The sequence below is a fragment of the Corvus hawaiiensis genome, chromosome 29 (genome assembly GCF_020740725.1).
Source record: "Corvus hawaiiensis isolate bCorHaw1 chromosome 29, bCorHaw1.pri.cur, whole genome shotgun sequence".
Classification (NCBI taxonomy): domain Eukaryota; kingdom Metazoa; phylum Chordata; class Aves; order Passeriformes; family Corvidae; genus Corvus; species Corvus hawaiiensis.
In genome coordinates, this window is record NC_063241.1 from 1,926,018 (window position 1) to 1,949,223 (window position 23,206).

The following is a 23,206-nucleotide window of genomic DNA, read 5'->3' on the forward strand; positions in this document are numbered from 1 at the left end:
GTCCCCGCTGTCCCCAATGTCCCCCATATCTCCAGTGTCCCTTTCCCCCATGTCCCCAATGTCCCTGACCCCGCTGTCCCCATATCCCCGTGTCCCCCCTGTCCCGTCCCCGCTGTCCCCAATGTCCCCTCTCCACCCGGCTGCCCGCAGGGTCCCGAGCCCACCCTGGGCTGGCCTTGCCTCGGGGATGTCACCTGCTGTCCCCAAGGCGCTGGCGGGACCCGCCTGTGTCGCCGGGGGTGACCCCGGCCGTGTCCCCCCCCTCCCCCTCAGTGTCACCCGGCTGGGGACAAACTCGTGCCACCTCAGCAGCCGGGTGGCCGCAGCGCCCAGAGCCTTCCCCCATTGTGTCCCCAACAATGGCAGTGCCACGTGCCAGGGGCCCTGTCCCCTCCCGGGGGACGGAGCGGGGACACGGGGACAGCACGACACGGGGACAGGTGGCCATGGGGCAGCGGCGCAGCGGCTGCTGAAGGCGGGTGAGTGCCGGGGGGGCTGTCCCCAATGTCCCCAATGTCCCCGATGTCCCCGATGTCCCCAATGTCCCCAGTGTCCCCAGTGTCCCCAGTGTCCCCACCCCTGGGTCCCCCCTCTGGTGTCCCCTAGGGACGTCCCTGGTGTCCCCCTCCACTCCAGAGGGTCCCCAGGGCCACCCCCGGGTAGCTCCTTACCCCAGAAATGTCCCCACGGGTGTCCCCAACACCCCCCGGAGATGTCACCCACGGCTACCCCCGAGTCCCCAGGGATGTCCTCTGTGTCCCCCAGAGATGCCACCCCCCTGGGTGTCCCCATTTCCCCCAGGGATGTCCCCGTGGCTGTCCCCTGTGTTCCCACGAGATGCCAGCCTGGGGACCCCCGTGCGCCCCAGAGATGTCCCTGAAAGTGTCCCCAAAAATCCCCTGGAGATGTCACCCCCGTGTCCCCCCCCCGTCCCCCAGATGTGTCCCCACGGGTGTCCTGTCCCCTGTCCCCACAAGTGTCCCTATGATTATCCCCCGTGTCCCCTCCAGATGCCACCCCCGTGTCCCCCCTGTCCCCACAAGTGTCCCTATGATTATCCCCCGTGTCCCCTCCAGATGCCACCCCCGTGTCCCCCCCCCCGTCCCCCCAGATGTGTCCCCACGGGTGTCCTCCAGAAATGTCCCCGTGGGTGTCCCCCATGTCCCCTACAGATGTCCTCAGGCCTGTCCCCGTGTACCCCAGAGATGGCCCCACGCTGTCCCCGTGTCCTGCTGCTGTCCCCACGCTGTCCCCATGTCCCTGCCACTGTCCCCACGTCCCTGCTGCTGTCTCCACACTGTCCCCCTGTCCCCGAGAGACATCCCCAACGCTGTCCCCATGTCCCCACGCTGTCCCTGTGTCCCCCAGAGATGTCCCCAGGGCTGTCCCCATGTCCCTGCCACTGTCCCCACGTCCGTGCCACTGTCCCCACGCTGTGCCCACGCTGTCCTCGTGTCCCCACGCTGTCCTGATGTCCCCCAGAGATATCTCCACGCTGTCCCCACGCTGTCCCCCCACGCTGTCCTGATGTCCCCCAGAGATATCTCCACGCTGTCCCCACGCTGTCCCCACGCTGTCCCCACTGCTGTCCCCCTGTCCCCACGCTGTCCTGGTGTCCCCCAGAGACATCCCCACTCTGTCCCCATGTCCCCACCGCTGTCCCCACATCCCTGACACTGTCCCCACTGCTGTCCCCACGCTGTCCCCACTGCTGTCCCCCACGCTGTCCCCGTGTCCCCGCAGGATGCCGGCGGCCGGGGGGCTGCTGTGCGGGGCCAGTGGCCTGGCCCTGCTGGTGGCCGCCACCGCCACCCATTTCTGGGTGCAGCGCCGAGCGCCGGGGGGCACGGCCAGCCTGGGGCTGTGGCACGGCTGCCTCGGGGGACAGTGCCACCCCCACGCCACCACCCCAGGTACGCCCCGGGGCTGGGGGGGGCTCAGCAGGGCGGGAATTGGGGGGGGGGGGTCGGGAGCTGTCCCCAATGTCCCCACCCCTGGGTCCCCCTGTGGTGTCCCCTCGGGGTGTCCCCGGTGTCCCCCTCCACTCCAGAGGGTCCCCAAAGGTGCCACCGCCGGGGAACCGCTTACCCTCAAATGTCCCCACGGGTGTCCCCAGCACCCCCCGCAGATGTCACCCCCGGGGGGGGGGGGGGGGTCACCCCCGCGTGTCCCCGCGGTGTCCCAAGCCGTGTCCCGTCCCCCGCCTCCCCCAGCGCTCCTGGAGGCCACGCGGGTGCTGATGCTGCTCTCGGTGGTCGCCGCCGCCGCCGGACTCGCCCTGGGCCTGTCCGTGGGGGCCAGCGGGGGCCGGCGGGCGAGGGCACGAGTGGCCGGGGCCACCCTGCTGCTGGCGGGTACGTGGGGACAGAGGGGACACGGGGTGGGCATCGCTGGGCTGAGCGGGGACAGGGCTCGGCAGGGTGGGAATTGGGGGAGGGGGGGGCATCAGTGCGCTGAGCTGTGCCCGGTCTCAGCCGTGCCCATCACTGCTGCGCTGAGCTGTGCCCGGTCTCTGCCGAGTCCCTCTGCCCCCCAGCCCGTGTCCCCTGCCCCCCCCCGTGTCCCTCTGTCCCCCGTCCCCTGCCTCCCCCGTGTCCCCTGACCCCCCAGCCCGTGCCCCCTGACCCCCCGTGCCTCTGATCCCTCCCATGTCCTCTGGCCCCCCCGTGTCCCCTGACCCTCCCCGCCGTGTCCCTCTGCCCCCCAGCACATGTCCCCGACCCCCCTGACTCCCCTGACCCCCCCGGTGTCCCTCTGCCCCCCCATCCCGTGTCCCTCTGACCCCCCCGTCCCCTGACCCCCCCGGTGTCCCTCTGCCCCCCCATCCCGTGTTCCCTGACCCCCCCGTGTCCCTCTGCCCCCCAGCCCTTGTCCCCTGACCCCCCGTATCCCCTGCCCCCCCGTGTCCCCTGCCTCCCCCATGTCCCTCTGCCCCCCTCCCGTGTCCCCTGCCCCCCCGTGTCCCCTGCCTCCCCGTGTCCCTCTGCCCCCGTCCCCTGCCCCCCCGTGTCCCTGACCCCCTTGTGTCCCCTGCCCCCCATCCCGTGTCCCTCTGCCCCCCGTGTCCTCTGCCCCCCATCACCTGACCCCCTCCATGTCCCCTGCCCCCCCCCGCCCCCTGCCCCCCCCCGTGTCCCTGACCCCCCATCCCGTGTCCCCCGATCCCTCCATGCCCTCTGCCCCCCCCGCCGTGTCCCCTGCCCCCCAGCCCATGTCCCCTGACCCTCCCTGACCCCCCCCGTGTCCCCCAGGGCTGCTGGCGCTGCTGGGGCTCGGGGTGTACTCGGGGGGGACCCTGACCCTGCTGGGGCCGCTGCGCGGCTCCTGGAGCTTCTCCTGGTCCTACATCCTGGGCTGGGTGGCCGTGGTGCTGCTGGGCTCCGCAGGTAGCGGCACGGGGGGCACGGGGGGGGCACGGGGGATTGGGGGGGTCCAGGGGATTGCGGGGGCACGGGATTTGGGGGGTGAAGGGATTTGGGGGGGTCACGGGGATTTGGGGGGTGAAGGGGATTTGGGGGGGTGTCCCGGGAATTTGGGGGGTCACGGGGATTTGGGGGGTGAAGGGGATTTGGGGGGGTCACGAGGGTTTGGGGGGGTCACAGGGATTTGGGGGATCATGGGGGTGGGGGGTCTCGGGGATTTGGGAGGTCACGGGGGTCGGGGGGGTCACGGGAATTGGGGGCTGAAGGGGATTTGGGGGGGGTCACTGCTGCGCTGAGCTGTGCCCGGGCTCTGCACTGGGAATTGGGGGGTTTTGGAGGGGTCACGGGGATTTGGGGGGGGTCACGGCGATTTGGGGGGGTCACGGGGGTTTGGGGAGTCCCGGGGATTTGGGGGGGGGGGGTCATGGGGATTGGGGGGTGAAGGGGATTTGGGGGGTTCCGGGGATTGGGGGGGTGGGGATTTGGGGGGGTACCGGGATTTGGGGGGTGAAGGGGATTTGGAGGGGGTCATGGGGATGGGGGGGGAGGGTCCTGGGATTTGGGGGTGAAAGGGATTTGGGGGGGGTCCAGGGGATTTGGGGGTCACGGGATTTGGGGGGGTCACGGGAATTGGGGGCTGAAGGGGATTTGGGGGGGGTCACTGCTGCCCTGAGCTGTGCCCGGGCTCTGCACTGGGAATGGGGGGATTTGGGGGGGGTCCGGGGATTTGGGGGGTGAAGGGGATTTGGGGGGGGTCACGAGGGTTTGGGAGGGTCACAGGGATTTGGGGGGATCATGGGGGTGGGGGGTCCGGGGACTTGGGAGGTCACGGGATTTGGGGGCTGAGGGGATTTGGGGGGGGTCACTGCTGCGCTGAGCTGTGCCCGGGCTCTGCCACTGGGAATGGGGGGATTTGGGGGGGTCCCGGGGATTTGGGGGGTGAAGGGGATTTGGGGGGTCACGAGGGTTTGGGGGGGTCACAGGGATTTGGGGGGATCATGGGGTGGGGGGTCACGGGGATTTGGGAGGGTCACGGGATTGGGGGTGAAGGAGATTTGGGGGCTGAAGGGGATTTGGGGGGATCATGGGGGTGGGGGGGTCCCGGGGACTTGGGAGGTCACGGGGATTTGGGGGCTGAAGGGGATTTGGGGGGGGTCACTGCTGCGCTGAGCTGTGCCCGGGCTCTGCACCGGGAATGGGGGGATTTGGGGGGGGTCACGGGGATTTGGGGGGTGAAGGGGATTTGGGGGGGTCACGGGGGTCGGGAGGGTCACGGGGATTGGGGGGTGAAGGAGATTTGGGGGCTGAAGGGGATTTGGGGGGGTCACTGCTGCGCTGAGCTGTGCCCGGGCTCTGCACTGGGAATTGGGGGATTTGGGGGGGTCACGGGGATTTGGGGGGGTCCCGGGGATTTGGGGGGGTCACGGGGGTCGGGAGGGTCATGGAGATTTGGGGGGTGAAGGGGATTGGGGGGGTCCCGGGGATTTGGGGGGGTCACGGGGATTTGGGGGGTGAAAGAGATTTGGGGGGGGTCACGGAGATTTGGGGGGGTCATGGGGGTGGGGGGTGAAGGGGATTTGGGGGGGTCACTGCTGCGCTGAGCTGTGCCCGGGATTTGGGGGGGGCCATGGGAATTGGGGGGGTCATGGAGAACGGGGGGGTCCCGGGGATTTGGGGGGTGAAGGGGATTTGGGGGGTCCCGGGGATTTGGGGGGGTCACGGGGAATTGGGGGGTGGAGGGGAATATGGGGGGTCATGGGGATTTTGGGGGGGTTAAGGAGATTTGGGGGGGTGACGGGGATTTGGGAGGTGAAGGGGAATATGGGGGGGTCACGAGGATTTGGGGAGATGAAGGCGATTTGGAGGGGTGAAGGAGATTTGGGGGGGTCACGGGGATTTGGGGGGCTCATGGGGAACGGGGGAGTCACGGGGATTTGGGGGGGTCACGGGGGTTTGGGGGTGAAGGGGATTTGGAGGGGTCATGGGGATTTGGGGGGTGAAGGGGATTTGGGGGGGGAGTCCCGGGGATTTGGGGGGGGCCCGGGGGTTTGGGGGGGGTCATGGGGATTTGGGGGGGTCCCGGGGATTTGGGGGATCCCGGGGATTTGGGGGGGGAGTCACGGGGATTTGGGGGGGTCATGGGGATTTGGGGGGGTCCCGGAGATTTGGGGGATCCCGGGGATTTGGGGGGAGTCACGGGGATTTTGGGGGGGGTCCCGGGGATTTGGGGGGAGTCACGGGAATGGGGGGGACAAGCGGATTCGGGGGGTCCCGGGCATTGGGGGGGGTCACTGCTGCACTGATCTCTGCCCGGCCTCTGCAATGGGGTGGGGGACCCCCACCCCAAATTTTTGGGGGCATTTTGGGGGTCCCCAACCCCCCTCAATCCCCCCCCCCCCCCCAGGGCTTTTCCACCTCTGTGCCGCTTCCAAGGATCCGTCCCGGGAGAGCTCCGAAATTGGGGGGTCCTGAGGGGTCCTGGGTGCCCTGGGGGGGGTCCCCACCCCAATTTGGGGTGCCGCGGGTGTGGTCACTGCTGTGCTGAGCTGTGTCCGGCCTCTGCTGATCCCCTCCCCCCTCCCCAATTCCCGTTTTTTTCCCCCTTTTCCCAAATTTTGCTGTGCCAATAAATGACACCCCCCCCCCCCCCGGGGTTTCCCTGTGGGATCCGGGGGGATTTGGGGGTCCTAAAATTTCTTGGGGGTCCCAAAATTTCCTGGGGGTGTCGGTGACGCTCCCCCCCGCCCCGTTCCCCGGGAAGGAACTGGGATATGGGGGGGGGGGGTAAATGGGAGGGACATGGAGGGGGCACTGGGAAGCACTGGGAGCACTGGGAGGTCCATGGGGGGAGCACTGGGAGCCACTGGGAGCCGCTGGGAGCACTGGCAGGTCCATGGGAGCCACTAGGAGTGCCATGGGTGAATCACTGGGAAGCACTGGGAGCACTGGGAGGTCCATGGGGGATCACTGGGACCGCTGGGAGGTCCATGGGGGGAGCACTGGGAGCACTGGGAGTGCCATGGGGGGATCACTGGGAGCCACTGGGAGCCACTGGGAGTGCCATGGAGGGATCACTGGGAGGTCCATGGGAGCCACTGGGAGCACTGGGAGATCCATGGGAGTCACTGGGAGTGCCATGGGGGATCACTGGGAAGCAGTGGGAGCACTGGGAGGTCCATGGAGGGAGCACTGGGACCGCTGGGAGTGCCATGGGGGGAGCACTGGGAGCCAGTGGGAGCACTGGGAGTGCCATGGGTGAATCACTGGGAAGCACTGGGAGCACTGGGAGTGCCATGGGGGGATCACTGGGAAGCACTGGGAGCCACTGGGAGTGCCATGGAGGGATCACTGGGAGCCACTGGGAGCACTGGGAGTGCCATGGGGGATCACTGGGAGCCAGTGGGAGTGCCATGGGGGATCACTGGGAGCCACTGGGAGCCACTGGGAGTGCCATGGGTGAATCACTGGAAGAACTGGGAGCACTGGGAGGTCCATGGGGGGATCACTGGGAGCGCTGGGAGTGCCATGGGGGATCACCGGGAAGCACTGGGAGCCACTGGGAGCCACTGGGAGTGCCATGGGTGAATCACTGGGAAGCACTGGGAGCACTGCGAGTGCCATGGGGGATCACCGGGAAGCACTGGGAGCCACTGGGAGCACTGGGAGGTCCATGGGGGATCACTGGGAGCCACTGGGAGCCACTGGGAGTGCCACGAGTGAATCACTGGGAAGCACTGGGAAGCACTGGGAGCACTGGGAGGTCCATGGAGGGATCACTGGGAGCCACTGGGAGCCACTGGGAGTGCCACGGGTGAATCACTGGGAAGCACTGGGAGCACTGGGAGGGCGCCCGCTCTCTCCCCGCGGGGCCCGGCCCGGGTGTGGCCCCACCGCTCCCCCCGCGGCCATCGCCCCTTTAAGGCCGCGCCCTCGGCCCCGCCCCCGGCCGGACCTGCCGGACCGGTCCGCCCCGCCCGGCCCCGCCCCCCGCCCGCCCGGCCCCGCCCCCCGCCCGCCCGGCCCCGCCCCCTGCCCGGTCCCGTCCCGTCCCGCAGCGGAGCAGCACCGGCCCCTCCGCCGCCACCGGCCCGGCTCGGCCCGATCGGCCCCGGTCCCGCCCGGTCCCGCCCGGCGCGGCCCGGCCAGGCTCAGCCCGGAGCCCCTCCGGTGGCTCCCGGTGCATCCCGGTGGCTCCCGGTGGGTGCCGGTGGCTCCCGGTCCCGCCCGGAGGGACCCGCCGAGGCTCTGCCCAGTGGGAACCGGGCTTGTCCCGGTGGGTATCGGTGCCCTCCCCCCCGGTGGGTCCCGGTGGGTGTCGGTGGGGCTCGGTCCCGCCCGGATGGTGCTGGCCGGGGGCCGAGCCGCGCCGTGAGCCCGGAGCGCTCCGCATGGACCCCCGCGGGATGCGGCCCGGGGCGCCCGTCCTCCTCCTCACCTTCCTCCTCGCCGTTACCGGTAAGGCCCGGGTGGGGACACGGCGGCACCGGGACGGGGATGGGCATGGGGGGGCGGCGGCACCGGCTGCACGGAACCGGCACCGAGGGGCGCGCGGAGGGGACCGGGGCCACCGCTTCCCACGCGGGGGGGAGGTCCCGGGGGGCACCGGCAGCGCCCGAAGGGGCGAACCGGGACCGGGGGGGCAGCGGCTGCCACGGAGCGGGGGAAGGAAAGGAGGGGGATGAAACCGGGACCGGGATGGTGAAACCGGGACCGGGATGGTGAAACCGGGACCGGGATGGTGAAACCGGGACCGGGACGGTGAAACTGGGTCCGGGACACTGAAACCGGCACCGGGAGCGGCGGTGGGGACGGTGGGGGGGACGCGCGGGGTGCGCGCTCGCGTGTGCGCGTGTGTACGTGGGAGCGCTCGCGTGTGCACCTGCGGCCGCGCGCGGGTCCGTGGGCGCGTGTCCGAGTGTCCGAGCGTCCGTGGGCGCGTGTCCGAGCGTCCGTGGGCTCGTGCCCGCGGGTCCCCCGCGCCGTGGGGGGAGCTGGGGGGGTTTGGTGGGGCCGCCGCGCCGCGGGCGCTTCACGCGCGTGTGCGCGCACACCTGCGCGCGTGCCCGTGGGTGCGCACCTGCGGCTCTGCGTGGGCTCCCCTCCCCCCCCTCAGGGAATGCCGGGGGGGGGGGGGGGAGGGGGCGCGGACCCCTCTGGGGACACGAGGGGGGGTGGGGGGGGGACAAACCGTGGGAACGGCGACCCCCGCCATGGCCGGGGGGGGTCCCGCCCCCTCCCCGTTGTCCCCCACGCCCCCCCCCACTTTGGGGGTCTCCCCCCGCGAGGTCTCCCACGCAGGATTTTGGGGGGGGGGGGGCTGCACCCACGGGTGCTGCACAAGGGGGGGGGGGGGGAAATCCCCTGCTCTGCCCCGCCCCCTCCCAGCCCGCCGTGCCTCAGTTTCCCCACGGGACCCGTGGGAACGGGCTGGGGACCACCTCCCCCACCTCCCCCCCGCGGGGTGCTGACCCCCCCCCCACGCGGCTCGCACCCCACGGGGGTCCCGGGGGTCGCCCGGGGCGCGGGGGGGTCCCCACGCTCGCCCCCGTCGCGCCTTGGAGCCCTGCGGGGGTGCGGGGGGCACACGCGTGTGCAAGGGGGACCCGCGAGTGTGCAAAGGGGTCCCGTTTGGGGGGGGTGAGGGGGGGCGGCTTTTCCCATCACGCGTGTGTGTCCCCCCCCCCCCCTCACGGGACCAGGGGGACAGCGAGTGGCCTCGCACGTGCGCGCGCGTCCCCGTGGGAAACAACCGCCCCCGCCGCGCCCCTCGGGACCCCCGCGGGAATTTGGGGGAGGGGGGGGGGATATCCCCACCCCCCCCCCACGCTCTCGGGACCACCCCCCCCCCACCCGTTCCCGGCCTGTTTTGGGCCCCCCCCCCCCCCCCGCGCGCGGCCGGGGCGTGGGGGCCGCGGGGCCGGTTCAGCCGGTTCCCCGCTCCGGTTCCCACGCGCTCGGGCCCCGCTGGGTGGGGACGCCCCGAGGGGGGGAACCTCCCCACGGAACCCCAGAAACTTCCCCCCCGCCCCCGCCCGTCCTCCCCACACACGCGCCCGCCGCGACCCCCGTGGGACGCCCCCAGACCCCTCCCGAGACCCCTCCCCACCCCCCCCCGACCTCTCCCCGTTCGCTTGGGGGAGCGCGGAGGCGCTGGGGGAAACTGAGGCACGTGCGGGCGCGGGGAGGCAGCGGCGCGGTTAATGAAGGGGTTAATGAGTCGGGGGGTTCTTGCGGGGGGGGGGGGGGTCGGGGAGGTTTTTTGGGGAGCCCTCGAGGGGCTCGGCGGGGGCGGCAGCGCGGATCCGTCCCGGCCGGTTGGGCTGGACGGGCCGGCCCGGCCGCTTCTGGCGGCGGCGGCGGCGGCGGCGGCGGGACGGGACACGCCCCCCCCCCCCCCCCCTCCTCCCTCCCGCGGGAGACGCCCCCCGGGACACGCCCCCTCCCAAAAATGCACCCCCAAAAATGCACCCCAAAGCCCCCCCCTCGGTCAGCCCACCCAAATCAGGGACCCCAAATTCTGCGCCCCAAATCCTCAGCCAAAACCGCACCCCAAATCCTGCAGCCACAAAAATGCACCTCAAAGCCCCCCCCCCCTCGATCAGCCCCCCCAAAGCCGCTCCCCAAATCCGGGACCCCAAATCCTGCACCCCAAATTCTGCATCCCAAAGCACCCAATCATCCCCCAACCGGTCCCCAAAACCGCACCCCAAATCCTGCAGCCCCAAATCCTGCACCTCAACTTCCCCCCCTCGATCAGCCCCCCCAAACCCGCTCCCCGAATCCTGGACCCCAAATTCTGCATCCCAAATCCTCAGCCAAAACCGCACCCCAAATCCTGCACCCCCCAAAAATGCACCTCAAAACTCTCCTCGATCCGCCCCCCCAAATCCGGGACCCCAAACATCGCACCCCAAATCCTGCACCCCAAATTCTGCATCCCAAACCACCCAACCACCCCCCAGCCGGTCCCCAAAACCGCACCCCCAAATCCTGCACCCCAAACCCTCTAACCGGACCCCAAATCCTGCACCCCAAACCTCCCCCTCAAACCCCCAGGCAGCCCCCAAAAGCGCACCCCAAGTCTGCACCCCAAATCTTGCACCTCAAACCCCCAGGCAGCCCCCAAGCCCCTACACCTGCACCCCAAACATCAAATCCTGCACCCCAAACTCGCACCCCACAGCTGCCCCCGAGCCCTCAGCCAGCCCCCAGCACCCACACTCCAAATCTGGCACCCCAAAAATGCACCTCAAGCACCTCGATCAGGCCCCCAAACCCACACCCCAAATCCCGCACCCCAAATCCCGCACCCCAAACCCACACCCCAAATCCCGCACCCCAAATCCTGCACCCCAAATCCCGCACCGCAAACCCACACCCCAAATCCCGCACCCCAAATCCTGCACCCCCAAAAATGCACCTCAAGCACCTCGATCAGGCCCTCAAACCCACACCCCAAATCCCGCACCCCAAATCCCGCACCCCAAATCCTGCACCCCAAAAATGCACCTCAAGCACCCCGATCAGCCCCTGAAACCCGCACCCCAAACCCGCGCCACAAACCCGCGCCCCAAATCTTGCACCCCAAATCTGGGAGCCCAAACCCGCACCCCAAACCCCCAGTCTCGCAGGTGTGCCCAGGTGTGCCCAGGTGTGCCCAGGTGTGCTCCTGCACAGACCCGTGTGTAAGCCCAGGTGTGCCCAGGTGTGCCCAGGTGTGCCCAGGTGTGCTCCTGCACAGACCAGAGTGCAAGCCCAGGTGTGCCCAGGTGTGCATGAGGGCTCCTGCACAGACCAGAGTGCAAGCCCAGGTGTGCCCAGGTGTGCCCAGGTGTGCCCAGGTGTGCTCCTGCACAGACCAGAGTGCAAGCCCAGGTGTGCCCAGGTGTGCCCAGGTGTGCTCCTGCACAGACCCGAGTGCAAGCACAGGTGTGCCCAGGTGTGCCCAGGTGTGCCCAGGTGTGCTCCTGCACAGACCCGAGTACAAGCACAGGTGCGCCCAGGTGTGCCCAGGTGTGCTCCTGCACAGACCTGAGCGCAAGCCCAGGTGCGCCCAGGTGTGCCCAGGTGTGCTCCTGCACAGACCCGAGTGCAAGCACAGGTGCGCCCAGGTGTGCCCAGGTGTGCCCAGGTGTGCTCCTGCACAGACCTGAGTGCAAGCACAGGTGTGCCCAGGTGTGCCCAGGTGTGCCCAGGTGTGCTCCTGCACAGACCCGAGTGCAAGCCCAGGTGTGCCCAGGTGTGCCCAGGTGTGCCCAGGTGTGCTCCTGCACAGACCCGAGTGCAAGCCCAGGTGTGCCCAGGTGTGCCCAGGTGTGCCCAGGTGTGCTCCTGCACAGACCCGAGTGCAAGCCCAGGTGTGCCCAGGTGTGCCCAGGTGTGCCCAGGTGTGCTCCTGCACAGACCCGAGTGCAAGCCCAGGTGTGCCCAGGTGTGCCCAGGTGTGCTCCTGCACACTCGTGCAGGTGCCAGGGCCCTTTGCACGCTCAGTCCCACACGCAGGCGGTGGCACGGGGGACACGTGGGTATCCCACAGCCCCTGGCACACCTGGTATCACACCTGGCACCCACAGGTGATGGCACAGGGACCACGTGGACGTCCCTGTCCCACCCCTGGTGCCCGCAGATGGTGACACAAGGGACACCCCCCCATGCCCGTGCCCACTGTGTCCCCACAGGTGACAGCGGCGGGCCGGGTGGAGATGCCACCTCCGCGTGCCCATCGTGTCCTGCTGTGTCCTTGTGGGTGGGGGCATCGTGGGGGTCCCTGTGCCCGCTCACTCCCACACCTGGTGGCACCTGAAGTGCCACATCCCTGTGCCCGTGTCCCCGCAGGTGGCAGCCGCATGGAGGTGCCTGTGCCCACACCTGGTGGCACAGGGGACACACGGAAGTGCCACATCCCTGTGCCCGTGTCCCCGCAGGTGGCGGCCGCGTGGAGGTGCCTGTGCCCACACCTGGTGGCACAGGGGACACACAGAGGTGTCCCATCCCTGTGCCCACACCTGGTGGCACCGGGGACACACAGAGGTGTCCCATCCCTGTGCCCACACCTGGTGGCACAGGGGACACACAGAGGTGTCCCATCCCTGTGCCCGTGTCCCCGCAGGTGGCGGCCGCGTGGAGGTGCCTGTGCCCACACCTGGTGGCACAAGGGACACACAGAAGTGTCACATCCCTGTGCCCACACCTGGTGGCACCGGGGACACACAGAAGTGTCCCATCCCTGTGCCCACACCTGGTGGCACAGGGGACACACAGAGGTGTCCCATCCCTGTGCCCACACCTGGTGGCACAGGGGACACACAGAGGTGTCCCATCCCTGTCCCCGTGTCCCCGCAGGTGGCGGCCGCGTGGAGGTGCCACGCAGCGTGACGGCCGTGCTGGGCCAGGACGTGGTGCTGCCGTGCCGGTACCGGGCGCAGGAGCAGGAGCAGGTGGTGCAGGTGACGTGGCTGAAGCGCGGGCCGGGCTCGGTGGCCACCGAGGTGGCCGTGCTGAACCCGCAGCACGGCGAGCACGTGCAGGAGCCCTTCGTGGGGCGCGTCCTGCGCCACGGCCACGGCGACCTCGAGGACGGTGCCATCCTCCTGCGCAACGCCGTGCAGGGCGACGAGGGCGACTACGAGTGTCACCTCATCACCTTCCCCATGGGCAACTTCGAGGGGCGGCTCACGCTCAGGGTGCTGGGTGAGCCCGGGGGGGCATGGGGGACACGGGGGGCAAAGGGGGCATGGGGGGCACGGGGGACTTGGGGGGCGTGGGGGGTATGGGGGCATGGGGGACACGGGGGACATGGGGGACAAGGGGGGTTTGGGGGACATGGGGGACATGGGGGGCATGGGGGACACAGGGGACATGGGGGACACAGGGGACATGGGGGGCTTGGGGATCACAGGTGGCATGGGGGACATGGGGAACGTGGGGGACATGGGGGGCACAGGTGGCATGGGGGACAGAGGGGACATGGGGGGCACAGGTGGCATGGGGGACATGGGGGACATGGGGGGCACAGGTGGCATGGGGGACAGAGGGGACATGGGGGGCACAGGTGGCATGGGGGACATGGGGGGTATGGGGGACACAGGGGACATGAGGGACACAGGGGACATGGGGGGCTTGGGGATCACAGGTGGCATGGGGGACATGGGGAACATGGGGGACATGGGGGGCACAGGTGGCATGGGGGACATAGGGGACATAGGGGACATGGGGGGCATGGGGGGCATGGGGGACATAGAGGGCATGGGGGATATGAGGGGCACAGGGTGCATGGGGGGCACAGGGGACATGGAGGATATGAGGCACATGGGGGACATGGGGGCACAGGGGACACGGGCGACATGGGGGGCACAGGTGGCATGTGGGATACGGGAGACATAGGGGGCATGGGGGATATGAGGGACACGGGGGACGCAGAGGACATGGGGGGCACTGGCCACGTGGAGGGGACACTGGGGACATGGGGGTGTGATGGACATTGGGGACATGACGGGCACAGGGGACATGGGGGAGCCCTGGGGACATGGGGTACGTGGAGGGCACAGGGGACACCGGGGGCACTGGTGCCACGCGGGCCATTGAGGGCCATGCAGCACAAGCCACACACACCGGTGACACACCGGCCACTGAGCACCCCCACAAAACCCCCCCTGGCACCATCCCCCGCCACCTGACCGCCTCGTCCACCCTCACAGTGCCACCGCTGCCCATCCTGAACCCTGGCCCGCCGCTGGAGGAGGGCCAAGGCCGGACGCTGGCGGCTTCGTGCACGGCCGAGGGCAGCCCGGTGCCATCGGTGCGCTGGGAGACCGAGGTGCGTGGCACCAATGCCACGCGGCGCTCGGCCCACGCCCGCTCGGCCTCGGTCACCAGCGAGTTCTTCCTGGTGCCCGGGCGCAGCATGAACGGCAAGAGCCTCACCTGCGTGGTGGCACACCCCGGCCTGCGCCACGAGAAGAGGATCACGCACCTGCTCAGCGTCGCCTGTGAGCCACCGGGCACCGCCGAGGGGCGGGGGGATGTGGGGAGGGAGATGGGGATGTGGGGGGCGATGGGGGTGTGGGGGACATTGGGGACATGGGGGGCACTGGGGACATGGGGGGTGTGGAGGGCACTGGGGACACGGGGGGCATTGGGGACATCGAGGGTGTGGAGGGCACTGGGGACATGGGGGGCACTGGGGACATGGGGGGTGTGATGGGTACTGGGGACATGGGCGGTTTTAGGGGTGTGGGGGACATTGGGGACATGGAGGACATTGGGGACATGGGGGGTGTGCTGGGTACTGGGGGACGTGGGCGGTTTTAGGGGTGTGGGGGACATTGGGGACATGGGGGGCAATGGGGACATTGAGGGTGTGGAGGGCACTGGGGACATGGGGGGCACTGGGGGGGTGTGATGGGTATTGGGGGATGTGGGCGGTTTTAGGGGTGTGGAGGGCATTGGGGACATGGGGGGCACTGGGGACGTGGGGGGTGTGATGGGTACTGGGGACATGGGGGGCACTGGGGACGTGGGGGGTTTTAGGGGTGTGGGGGGCATTGGGGACATGGGGGGCACTGGGGACATGGGGCGTGTGGAGGGCACTGGGGACATGGGGGGCACTGGGGGGGTGTGATGGGTATTGGGGGACGTGGGGGGCTTTAGGGGTGTGGGGGACATGGGGGGGCACTGGGGACATGGGGGGCACTGGGGACATGGGGGGTGTGCTGGGTACTGGGGGACGTGGGCGGTTTTAGGGGTGTGGGGGACATTGGGGTCATGGATGGCCTTTGGGGGGGCATCGAGGGACATTGAGGGATGTGGGGGACATCGAGGGTGTTGGGGACGTCGTGGGTACAGGGGGCACGGAGGGTGACGGGGGCACTGGGGACATGGAGATGCCAGGAGTCACCGGGGACGTTGGGGACACGGAGGGGCCCTGAGGGACTCGGGGGACATTTGGGGACATGGCAATCACGGGGGTCACTAGAGGCACTGGGGACACGGGGGACAGAGGTGGCACTGAGAACGTGGGGGACACCGGTGGCACTGTGAGGACCCTGGGGACACGGAGGGTGGCGCATTGGAAGCGGGGGGCAGGATGAAGGACACAGTGAGGGACACCGTGGGCAGGGGGGGCACAGCGGGGCCATGGCACCTTGTCCCCTGACTGTCCCCTCGGTGTCCCCAGACCTGTCGGATGCGTCCGTACTCGGCCACACGGCCGAGTGGCAGGAGGGCATGGAGGGGGCGGCGCTGACCTGCCTGGGGGATGGCAACCCCCCCCCGACCTACAACTGGACACGGTGAGGCCACCGGCACCTGCTGGCACCTGCTGGCACCCGCTGGCACCTGCTGGCACCTCCCCACGGCCACCTGCCCTGCATCCCCTCGCCCGTGTCCCTCTGTGTCCCCAGTGCACGGCTGTGTCCCCACCTCAGCCCCAGCTCTGTCCCATGTCCCCACCATGTCCCCTGACCATGTCCGTGCCATGTCCCCGCCTGTGCCATGTCCCCGCCTGTGCCATGTCCCTGCCATGTCCCTGCCATGTCCCACGTCCCTGTGGTGTCCTGGCTGCCTGTGCCACGTCCCTGCCATGTCCCTGCCATGTCCCTCCATGTCCCTGCCTGTGCCATGTCCCTCCCTGTGCCATGTCCCTGACATGTCCCTCCATGTCCCTCCATGTCCCTGCCATGTCCCACGTCCCTGCGGTGTCCTGGCTGCCTGTGCCATGTCCCTGCCTGTGCCATGTCCCTGCCATGTCCCTGCCATGTCCCTGCCACGTCCCTGCCTGTACCACGTCCCTGCCTGTGCCATGTCCCTGCCATGTCCTTCCATGTCCCTGCCATGTCCCTGCCATGTCCCTGCCATGTCCCATGTCCCTGTGGTGTCCTGGCTGCCTGTGCCACATCCCTGCCTGTGCCATGTCTCTGCCATGTCCCCTGACCATGTCCGTGTCCCTGCCATGTCCCTGCCTGTACCATGTCCCTGCCTGTGCCACGTCTCTGCCTGTGCCATGTCCCTCCCTGTGCCATGTCCCTCCATGTCCCTGCCTGTGCCACGTCCCTGTCATGTCCCTCCATGTCCCTCCATGTCCCTGCCATGTCCCTGCCACGTCCCACGTCCCTGTGGTGTCCTGGCTGCCTGTGCCACATCCCTCCCTGTGCCACGTCCCTGCCATGTCCCTCCATGTCCCTCCATGTCCCTGCCATGTCCCTGCCACGTCCCACGTCCCTGTGGTGTCCTGGCTGCCTGTGCCACATCCCTCCCTGTGCCACGTCCCTGCCATGTCCCCCCATCCCTGCCACATCTCCCACCCCCCAAATCCCTCTCCCACGCCCGTCCCCGCCATGTCCCTGCCCACGCCCGTGCCGGTGCCGCCGTGGCTGTGCCTGGCAGTGCCGCATGCCCGGACAGGTCCCGCGGTGCCCGGCTGGGCGTCACCCGTGGGAACCGGCACCGCCGGCTTTGATGCCGCCACCGCCACCCGCCCACGCCCGCCCGGGCAGGCCTGGGGGCTGTCACCGGGGGCTGACACCGGGGTGTCCCCGCAGGGTGGACGCGCCGCTGCCCGCGGGTGTCAGGGCCAAGGGGGACACGCTGCTGTTCCAGCGGCCCTTGGCCGTGGCCGATGCTGGCGACTACGTGTGCCGAGTGTCCAACCGCGTGGCCGCCAAGGAGGCCCGGGCCAACGTCAGCATCCGGGGACGTGCCACAGGTGGGGACAGGGCCAGCGGGAGCAGGGCGGTCGGGAGCGTGGCAGTGGGGAGAGCTGGGTTTGGTTTCTCCGTCCGTGTGTCCGTGTGTCCGTCCGTTCATTCAGCCGTCCATCTGTCCACTCATCCGTCTGTTTCTATGTCCATCTATCTGTGTGTCCATTCATCCAATTATCCGTCTGTCTGTCCGTCCCTCTGTCCATCCATTCGTCCACTTGTCCACCCACCCACCCACCTGTCCACTCAGCTGTCTGTTCCTCAACCCATCCCTGTCCACCCATCTGTCCACTCATCTGTCCGTCCATTCATCCGCTTGTCCACCCACCCATCTGTCCGTCCACTCATCTGTCCACCCACCCATCCATTCATCCACTCATCCACCCACCCATCCGTCCACCCGTCTGTCCATCCATCCGTCCATCCGCCCACCCATTCATCCACCTGTCCACCCATCCATCTGTCCATCCATCCGTCCATCCGCCCACCCATTCATCTACTTCTCCACCCACCCATCTGTCTGTCCGTCCATCCATCCATTCATCCACCCACCCATCCGTCCATTCATCCACCTGTCCACCCACCCATCTGTCTGTCCATCCATCTGTCCATCCGCCCACCCATTCCTCTACTTGTCCACCCACCCATCTGTCTGTCCACCCATCCGTCTGTCCATCCATCCGTCCATCCATCTACCCACCCATTCATCCACCTGTCCATCCGTCCGTCCGTCCATCCGTCCATCCACCCACCCACCCATCTGTCTGTCCACCCATCCGTCCATTCATCCACCCACCCATCCATCCGTCCACCCATCCATCCATTCATCCACCTGTCCATCCGTCCGTCCGTCCATCCGTCCATTCATCCACCTGTCCATCCGTCCGTCCGTCTGTCCGTCCATTCACCCACCCGTCCGTCCCTCCCGCCCCCACTCCTCCCATCCCGTGCCCATCCCATGCCCATCCCGTGCCCGTCCCACCCTCGTCCGTCCCTTTTCCACGCCCGTCCACTCACCGTGTGCTCATCCCCGCCTGCTTTACTCACTGCCTACTCACCCGCCCTTCTGTCCACTCACCCGCCTGTTCATCCCTCTGGATTCCTGCTCGTCCGTCCATCATTCCGCCCGTCTGTCCGTCCGTCCCTCCGGCACCTCTCGCTGTCCCTCCCCACCCACTGGTCACCCACTCACCCACTGTCCATAGGCTTGTCCATCTGTGGATTGTCCCTCTGTCCATCTGTCCATCCACCCACCCCAGAGGTACTTGTCAGTCCATCTGTCCTTAGATTCATCTGCCCATGGATGGACCTGTCCATCTGTCCATCCATGGACTCGTCCATCCACACATCCACCCATCCGTGGATGTACCTGACCATCTGTCCATCCATGGACTTGTCCATCTGTCCATCCGTGGACTCATCCATCCATCCATCCATCCATCCATCCGTGGATGTACCTGTCCATCTGTCCATTCGTGGACTCATCCATCTGTCCATCCATCCATCCATCCATGGATGTACCTGTCCATCTGTCCATCCATGGACTCGTCCATCCGTCCATCCATCCATCCGTGGATGTACCTGACCATCCATCCATCCATGGACTTGTCCATCTGTCCATCTGTCCATCTGTCCATCTATGGATGTAGCTGTCCATCTGTCCATCCATGGACTCGTCCATCTGTCCATCCATCCATCCATGGATGTACCTGTCCATCCGTCCATCCATGGACTTGTCCATCTGTCCATCCATCCATCCATCCATCCATCCATGGACGTCCCCCTGACCCCCTTGGCGTGTCCCCTGACCCTCTTAGGGTTGTCCTTCCTCTCTGGGATGTCCCCTGACCCCCTTTGAGATCTCTCCCCTCTTTGGGGTGTCCCTTGACCCCCTTTTGGAGTGTCCCCCTTCTTTGGGGTGTCCCCCTGACCCCCTGAGGTATCTCCTGTCTTTGTGATGTCCCTCTAACCCTCTTTGAGGTCTCTCCCCTCTTCAGGGTGTCCCCCTGACCCCTTTGGGTGTCCCCCCGACCCCTTTGGGTGTCCCCTCTCTTCGGGGTGTCCCCCTGACCCCTTTGGGTGTCCCCTCTCTTCGGGGTGTCCCCCTGACCCCTGTGGGGTGTCCACAGAGGACCCCGTGCGCCGCGTGGACCTGGTGTCGGCCTCGGTGGTCGTGGTCGGGGTCATCGCCGCCGTCCTGCTCTGTGTCCTCGTCATCGTCGTCGTGGTCATGACCCTGTACCACAAACGCAAGACCCAGCGCATCTCCGAGAAGTAGTAAGGGAGGGGACACGGGGACACTGGGGGACACGGAGGGGACATGGGGGAGCACAGGTACATGGAGGGGCATGGTGGACATGGGGACATGGAGGAGATATGAGGGACATTGGGGACATGAGGGACATGGGGGACATGGAGGACATGGGGACACGAGGGACATGGGGGACATGGAGGAGATATGAGGGACATTGGGGACATGGGGACACGAGGGACATTGGGGACATGGGGACATGGAGGAGATATGAGGGACATGGGGGACATTGGGGACATTGAGGACATGGGGACATGAGGACATGGAGGAGATATGAGGGACATTGGGGACATGGGGGACATTGGGGAAATGGGGGACATTGGGGGTATGGGGACATGAGGGACATTGGGGACATGGAGGAGATATGAGGGACATTGGGGACATGGGGGACATTGGGGAAATAGGGGACATTGGGGGTATGGGGACATGAGGGACATTGGGGACATGGAGGAGATATGAGGGACATTGGGGACATGGGGGTATGGGGACATGAGGGACATTGGGGACATGGGGACATGGAGGACATGGGTATATGGGGACATGAGGGACATTGGGGACATGGAGGAGATATGAGGGACATTGGGGACATGGGGACATGGAGGACATGGGTATATGGGGACATTGGGGACATTGGGGACATGGAGGAATATGAGGGACATTGGGGACATGGGGACACGGGGGACACTGGGGACATGGAGGAGATATGAGGGACATTGGGGACATTGGGGGGGACACAGCGAGATGTGGACAGCACATGGGACGTTGGGGACGTGAGAGGGACACGGGATGGATACGGGGGATGTGGGGGCACACGAGGGACATGGGGGGACACAGTAGGACCCAGCAGGACACGGGGGACATGGCGGGGCCACGGCGGGGCCGGTGCTGAGTGTCCCCCGTGTCCCCAGCGAGGAGGAGCTGACGCTGACCCGGGAAAATTCCATCCGGAGGCTCCACTCCAGCCACAGCAGCGACCCCCGGGCACAGGTGGGGACAGGGGTTTGGGGACACGGAGGGGACGTGGGACGGGGCTTGGGGGGCCCTGGGTGGTGGGGGAACCCACAGAAGGGGGGCTTGGGTTGGGCTGTGGGGTGTCCGTGGGGTGTCCGTGGGCTCAGACTGTGGGGTGTCCGTGGGTATCCATGGAATGTCCATGGGGTGTCCATGGGATCAGGCCGCTGGACTGTGGGGTGTCCATGGAATGTCCATGGGGTGTCCATGGGATCAGGCCGCTGGACTGTGGGGTGTCCATGGGGTGTCCATGGGTGTCCATGGAGTGTCCACAGGGCTGGACCATGGGGTGTCCATGGAGTGTCCATGGGGTGTCCATGGAATGTCCATGGGGTGTCCGTGGGGTGTCCTTGGATTGTCCATGGAGTGTCCATGGAGTGTCCATAGGGCTGGACTGTGGAGTGTCCATGGGGTGTCTGTGGAGTGTCCATGGGGTGTCCAGGAGTGTCCATGGAGTGTCCATGGGGTGTCCGTGGAGTGTCCATGGAGTGTTCATGGGGTGTCCGTGGAGTGTCCATGGGGTGTCCATAGGGCTGGACTGTGGAGTGTCCATGGGGTGTCTGTGGAGTGTCCATGGAGTGTCCATGGGGTGTCCGTGGAGTGTCCATGGAGTGTTCATGGGGTGTCCATGGAGTGTCCATGGGGTGTCCATAGGGCTGGACCGTGGGGTGTCCATGGGGTGTCCAGGGGTATCCATGGAATGTCCATGAGGTGTCCATGGGATCAGGCTGCTGGACTGTGGGGTGTCCATGGAGTGTCCATGAGGTGTCCACAGGGCTGGACCATGGAGTGTCCTTGGAGTGTCCATGGGGTGTCCATGGGGTGTCTGTGGAGTGTCCATGGGGTGTCCATGGGGTGTCCTTGGAGTGTCCACAGGGCTGGACCATGGGGTGTCCTTGGAGAGTCCATGGAGTGTCCAGGGGTGTCCATGGAGTGTCCACAGGGCTGGACTGTGGGGTGTCCATGGGGTGTCCATGGGGTGTCCATGGGGTGTCCATGAGGTGTCCATGGGGTGTCCAGGCATTGTCCATGGGGTGTCCATGGGGTGTCCGTGAGGTGTCCATGGGGTGTCCATGAGGTGTCCATGAGGTGTCCATGGGGTGTCCATGGGGTGTCCGTGGTGTGTCCATGGGGTGTCCATGAGGTGTCCATGGGGTGTCCGGGCATTGTCCATGAGGTGTCCATGGGGTGTCCGTGGTGTGTCCATGGGGTGTCCATGAGGTGTCCATGGGGTGTCCGTGAGGTGTCCATGGGGTGTCCATGGGGTGCCCATGAGGTGTCCATGGGGTGTCCGGGCATTGTCCGGGGGTGTCTGTGGGGTGTCCTGGGCACTGACCAGCCTGTCCCAGCTGGAGGAGACGCTGCAGCTGCGGACGGAGAGTCGCCAGGGCAGCCTGCGAGGGGACAGCCTGCGAGGGGACAGCCTGCGTGGCACCAGCATCTGCTCTGCCATGGTGAGACACGGGGCACACTGGTGCCGGCCGTGTCCCCACCTGGGTCTGTGTCTCCACTGGTGTCCATGTCCCCATCAGCCCCTGTGTCCCCATTGGTGCCCGTGATGCTGGTGGCACCAGTGTCCCTGTTGGTCCCTGTGTCCCCAGCAGTGCCCGTGACGCTGGTGGCACCAGTGTCCCTGTTGGTCCCTGTGTCCCCAGCAGTGCCCGTGATGCTGGTGGCACCTGTGTCCCTGTTGGTCCCTGTGTCCCCAGCAGTGCCCGTGACGCTGGTGGCACCAGTGTCCCTGTTGGTCCCTGTGTCCCCAGCAGTGCCCGTGATGCTGGTGGCACCTGTGTCCCCATCAGCCCCTGTGTCCCCATCAATGCCACGTCCCTGGTGGCACCTGTGTCCCCATCAGCCCCTGTGTCCCCATCAGCCCCTGTGTCCCCATCAATGCCACGTCCCTGGTGGCACCTGTGTCCCCATCAGCCCCTGTGTCCCCATCAATGCCACGTCCCTGTCCATGCCCAGGTCCCCATTACTGCCCAATGTCCTTGGTGATGCCCATGTCCCCATCAGTCCCTGTGTCCCTGTGGTGCCCACATCCCCGATGGCACCCGTGTCCCCATCAGTGCCCGTGTCCCCATCAACGCCGTGTCCCCACGGTGCCCATGTCCCCAGCAGTGCCCACATCCCTCTCAGCCCCCGTGTCCCCATGGTGCCCGTGTCCCCATCCATCCCCGCGTCCCCCTGCCCGCTGGCACTCCTGACGTGTCCCTTGTCCCCAGAGCGAGGAGCCCGAGGGCCGCAGTTACTCCACGCTGTCCACGGTGCGGGAGATCGAGACGCAGACGGACGTTCCCGTTGTCGTCCCCGTTGTCCCCTCGACGCTGCCGCCGCCGCCGGACCCGGCCGGGAAGGAGCCCAAGGAGGAGGAGGAGGAGGGGGGCGGCGGGGGGGACCCCATCAAGCAGGCCATGACCCACTTCGTGCAGGAGAACGGGATGCTGCAGGCCAAGCCCAGCTCCAACGGCATCTACATCAACGGCCGTGGCCACCTGGTGTGAGCCGGGCACCGGGGGGACACCTGGGGACAGTCAGGGGACAGCCAGGGGACAGCCAGCCCCACCCCGCTCCCGCCCGGCTCTGCCCCCGCTGCTCCGGTCCCCGGGTGTCACCTCGCTGCTGGTGTGGGGTCAAGGATGGACTTCAGTCCCCAAGTGTCACCTCGCTGCTGGTGTGGGGCTGGGGACAAGGACAGTGCCCCAAGTGTCACCGCCCTGCTGGTGTGGGGTTGGGGACAAGGACAGTGCCCCAAGTGTCACCAC

General features: G+C 67.5%; 2 protein-coding genes and 1 long non-coding RNA gene across 3 annotated transcripts; all 3 read left to right on the top strand.

Annotated features, from left to right (window-relative positions):
- Nucleotides 1-54: 54 nt before the first annotated feature.
- Nucleotides 55-6,092, top strand: LOC125318143 (lens fiber membrane intrinsic protein-like). Its single transcript, XM_048288616.1, has 4 exons — nucleotides 55-479; nucleotides 1,744-1,913; nucleotides 3,252-3,386; nucleotides 5,827-6,092. The coding sequence occupies exons 2-4, from the start codon at nucleotides 1,745-1,747 to the stop codon at nucleotides 5,892-5,894; spliced, it is 372 nt and encodes a 123-aa protein (XP_048144573.1). The 5' UTR covers nucleotides 55-479; nucleotide 1,744; the 3' UTR covers nucleotides 5,895-6,092.
- A 4,990-nt stretch (nucleotides 6,093-11,082) lies between these two features.
- Nucleotides 11,083-11,875, top strand: LOC125318157. The gene is made up of 3 exons (XR_007200277.1): nucleotides 11,083-11,127; nucleotides 11,298-11,435; nucleotides 11,480-11,875. It is a non-coding gene; the product is annotated as an uncharacterized LOC125318157 (long non-coding RNA).
- Nucleotides 11,876-12,763: 888 nt separating this feature from the next.
- On the top strand, nucleotides 12,764-23,041 carry NECTIN4 (nectin cell adhesion molecule 4; the record flags this gene model as incomplete). Its single annotated transcript, XM_048288417.1, has 8 exons — nucleotides 12,764-13,112; nucleotides 14,120-14,410; nucleotides 15,598-15,712; nucleotides 16,961-17,124; nucleotides 19,249-19,396; nucleotides 20,339-20,417; nucleotides 21,791-21,895; nucleotides 22,667-23,041. Coding segments are annotated over 8 exons (1,530 nt in total), but the record flags the coding sequence as incomplete, so codon positions are not given.
- Between the last annotated feature and the right edge of the window lie 165 nt (nucleotides 23,042-23,206).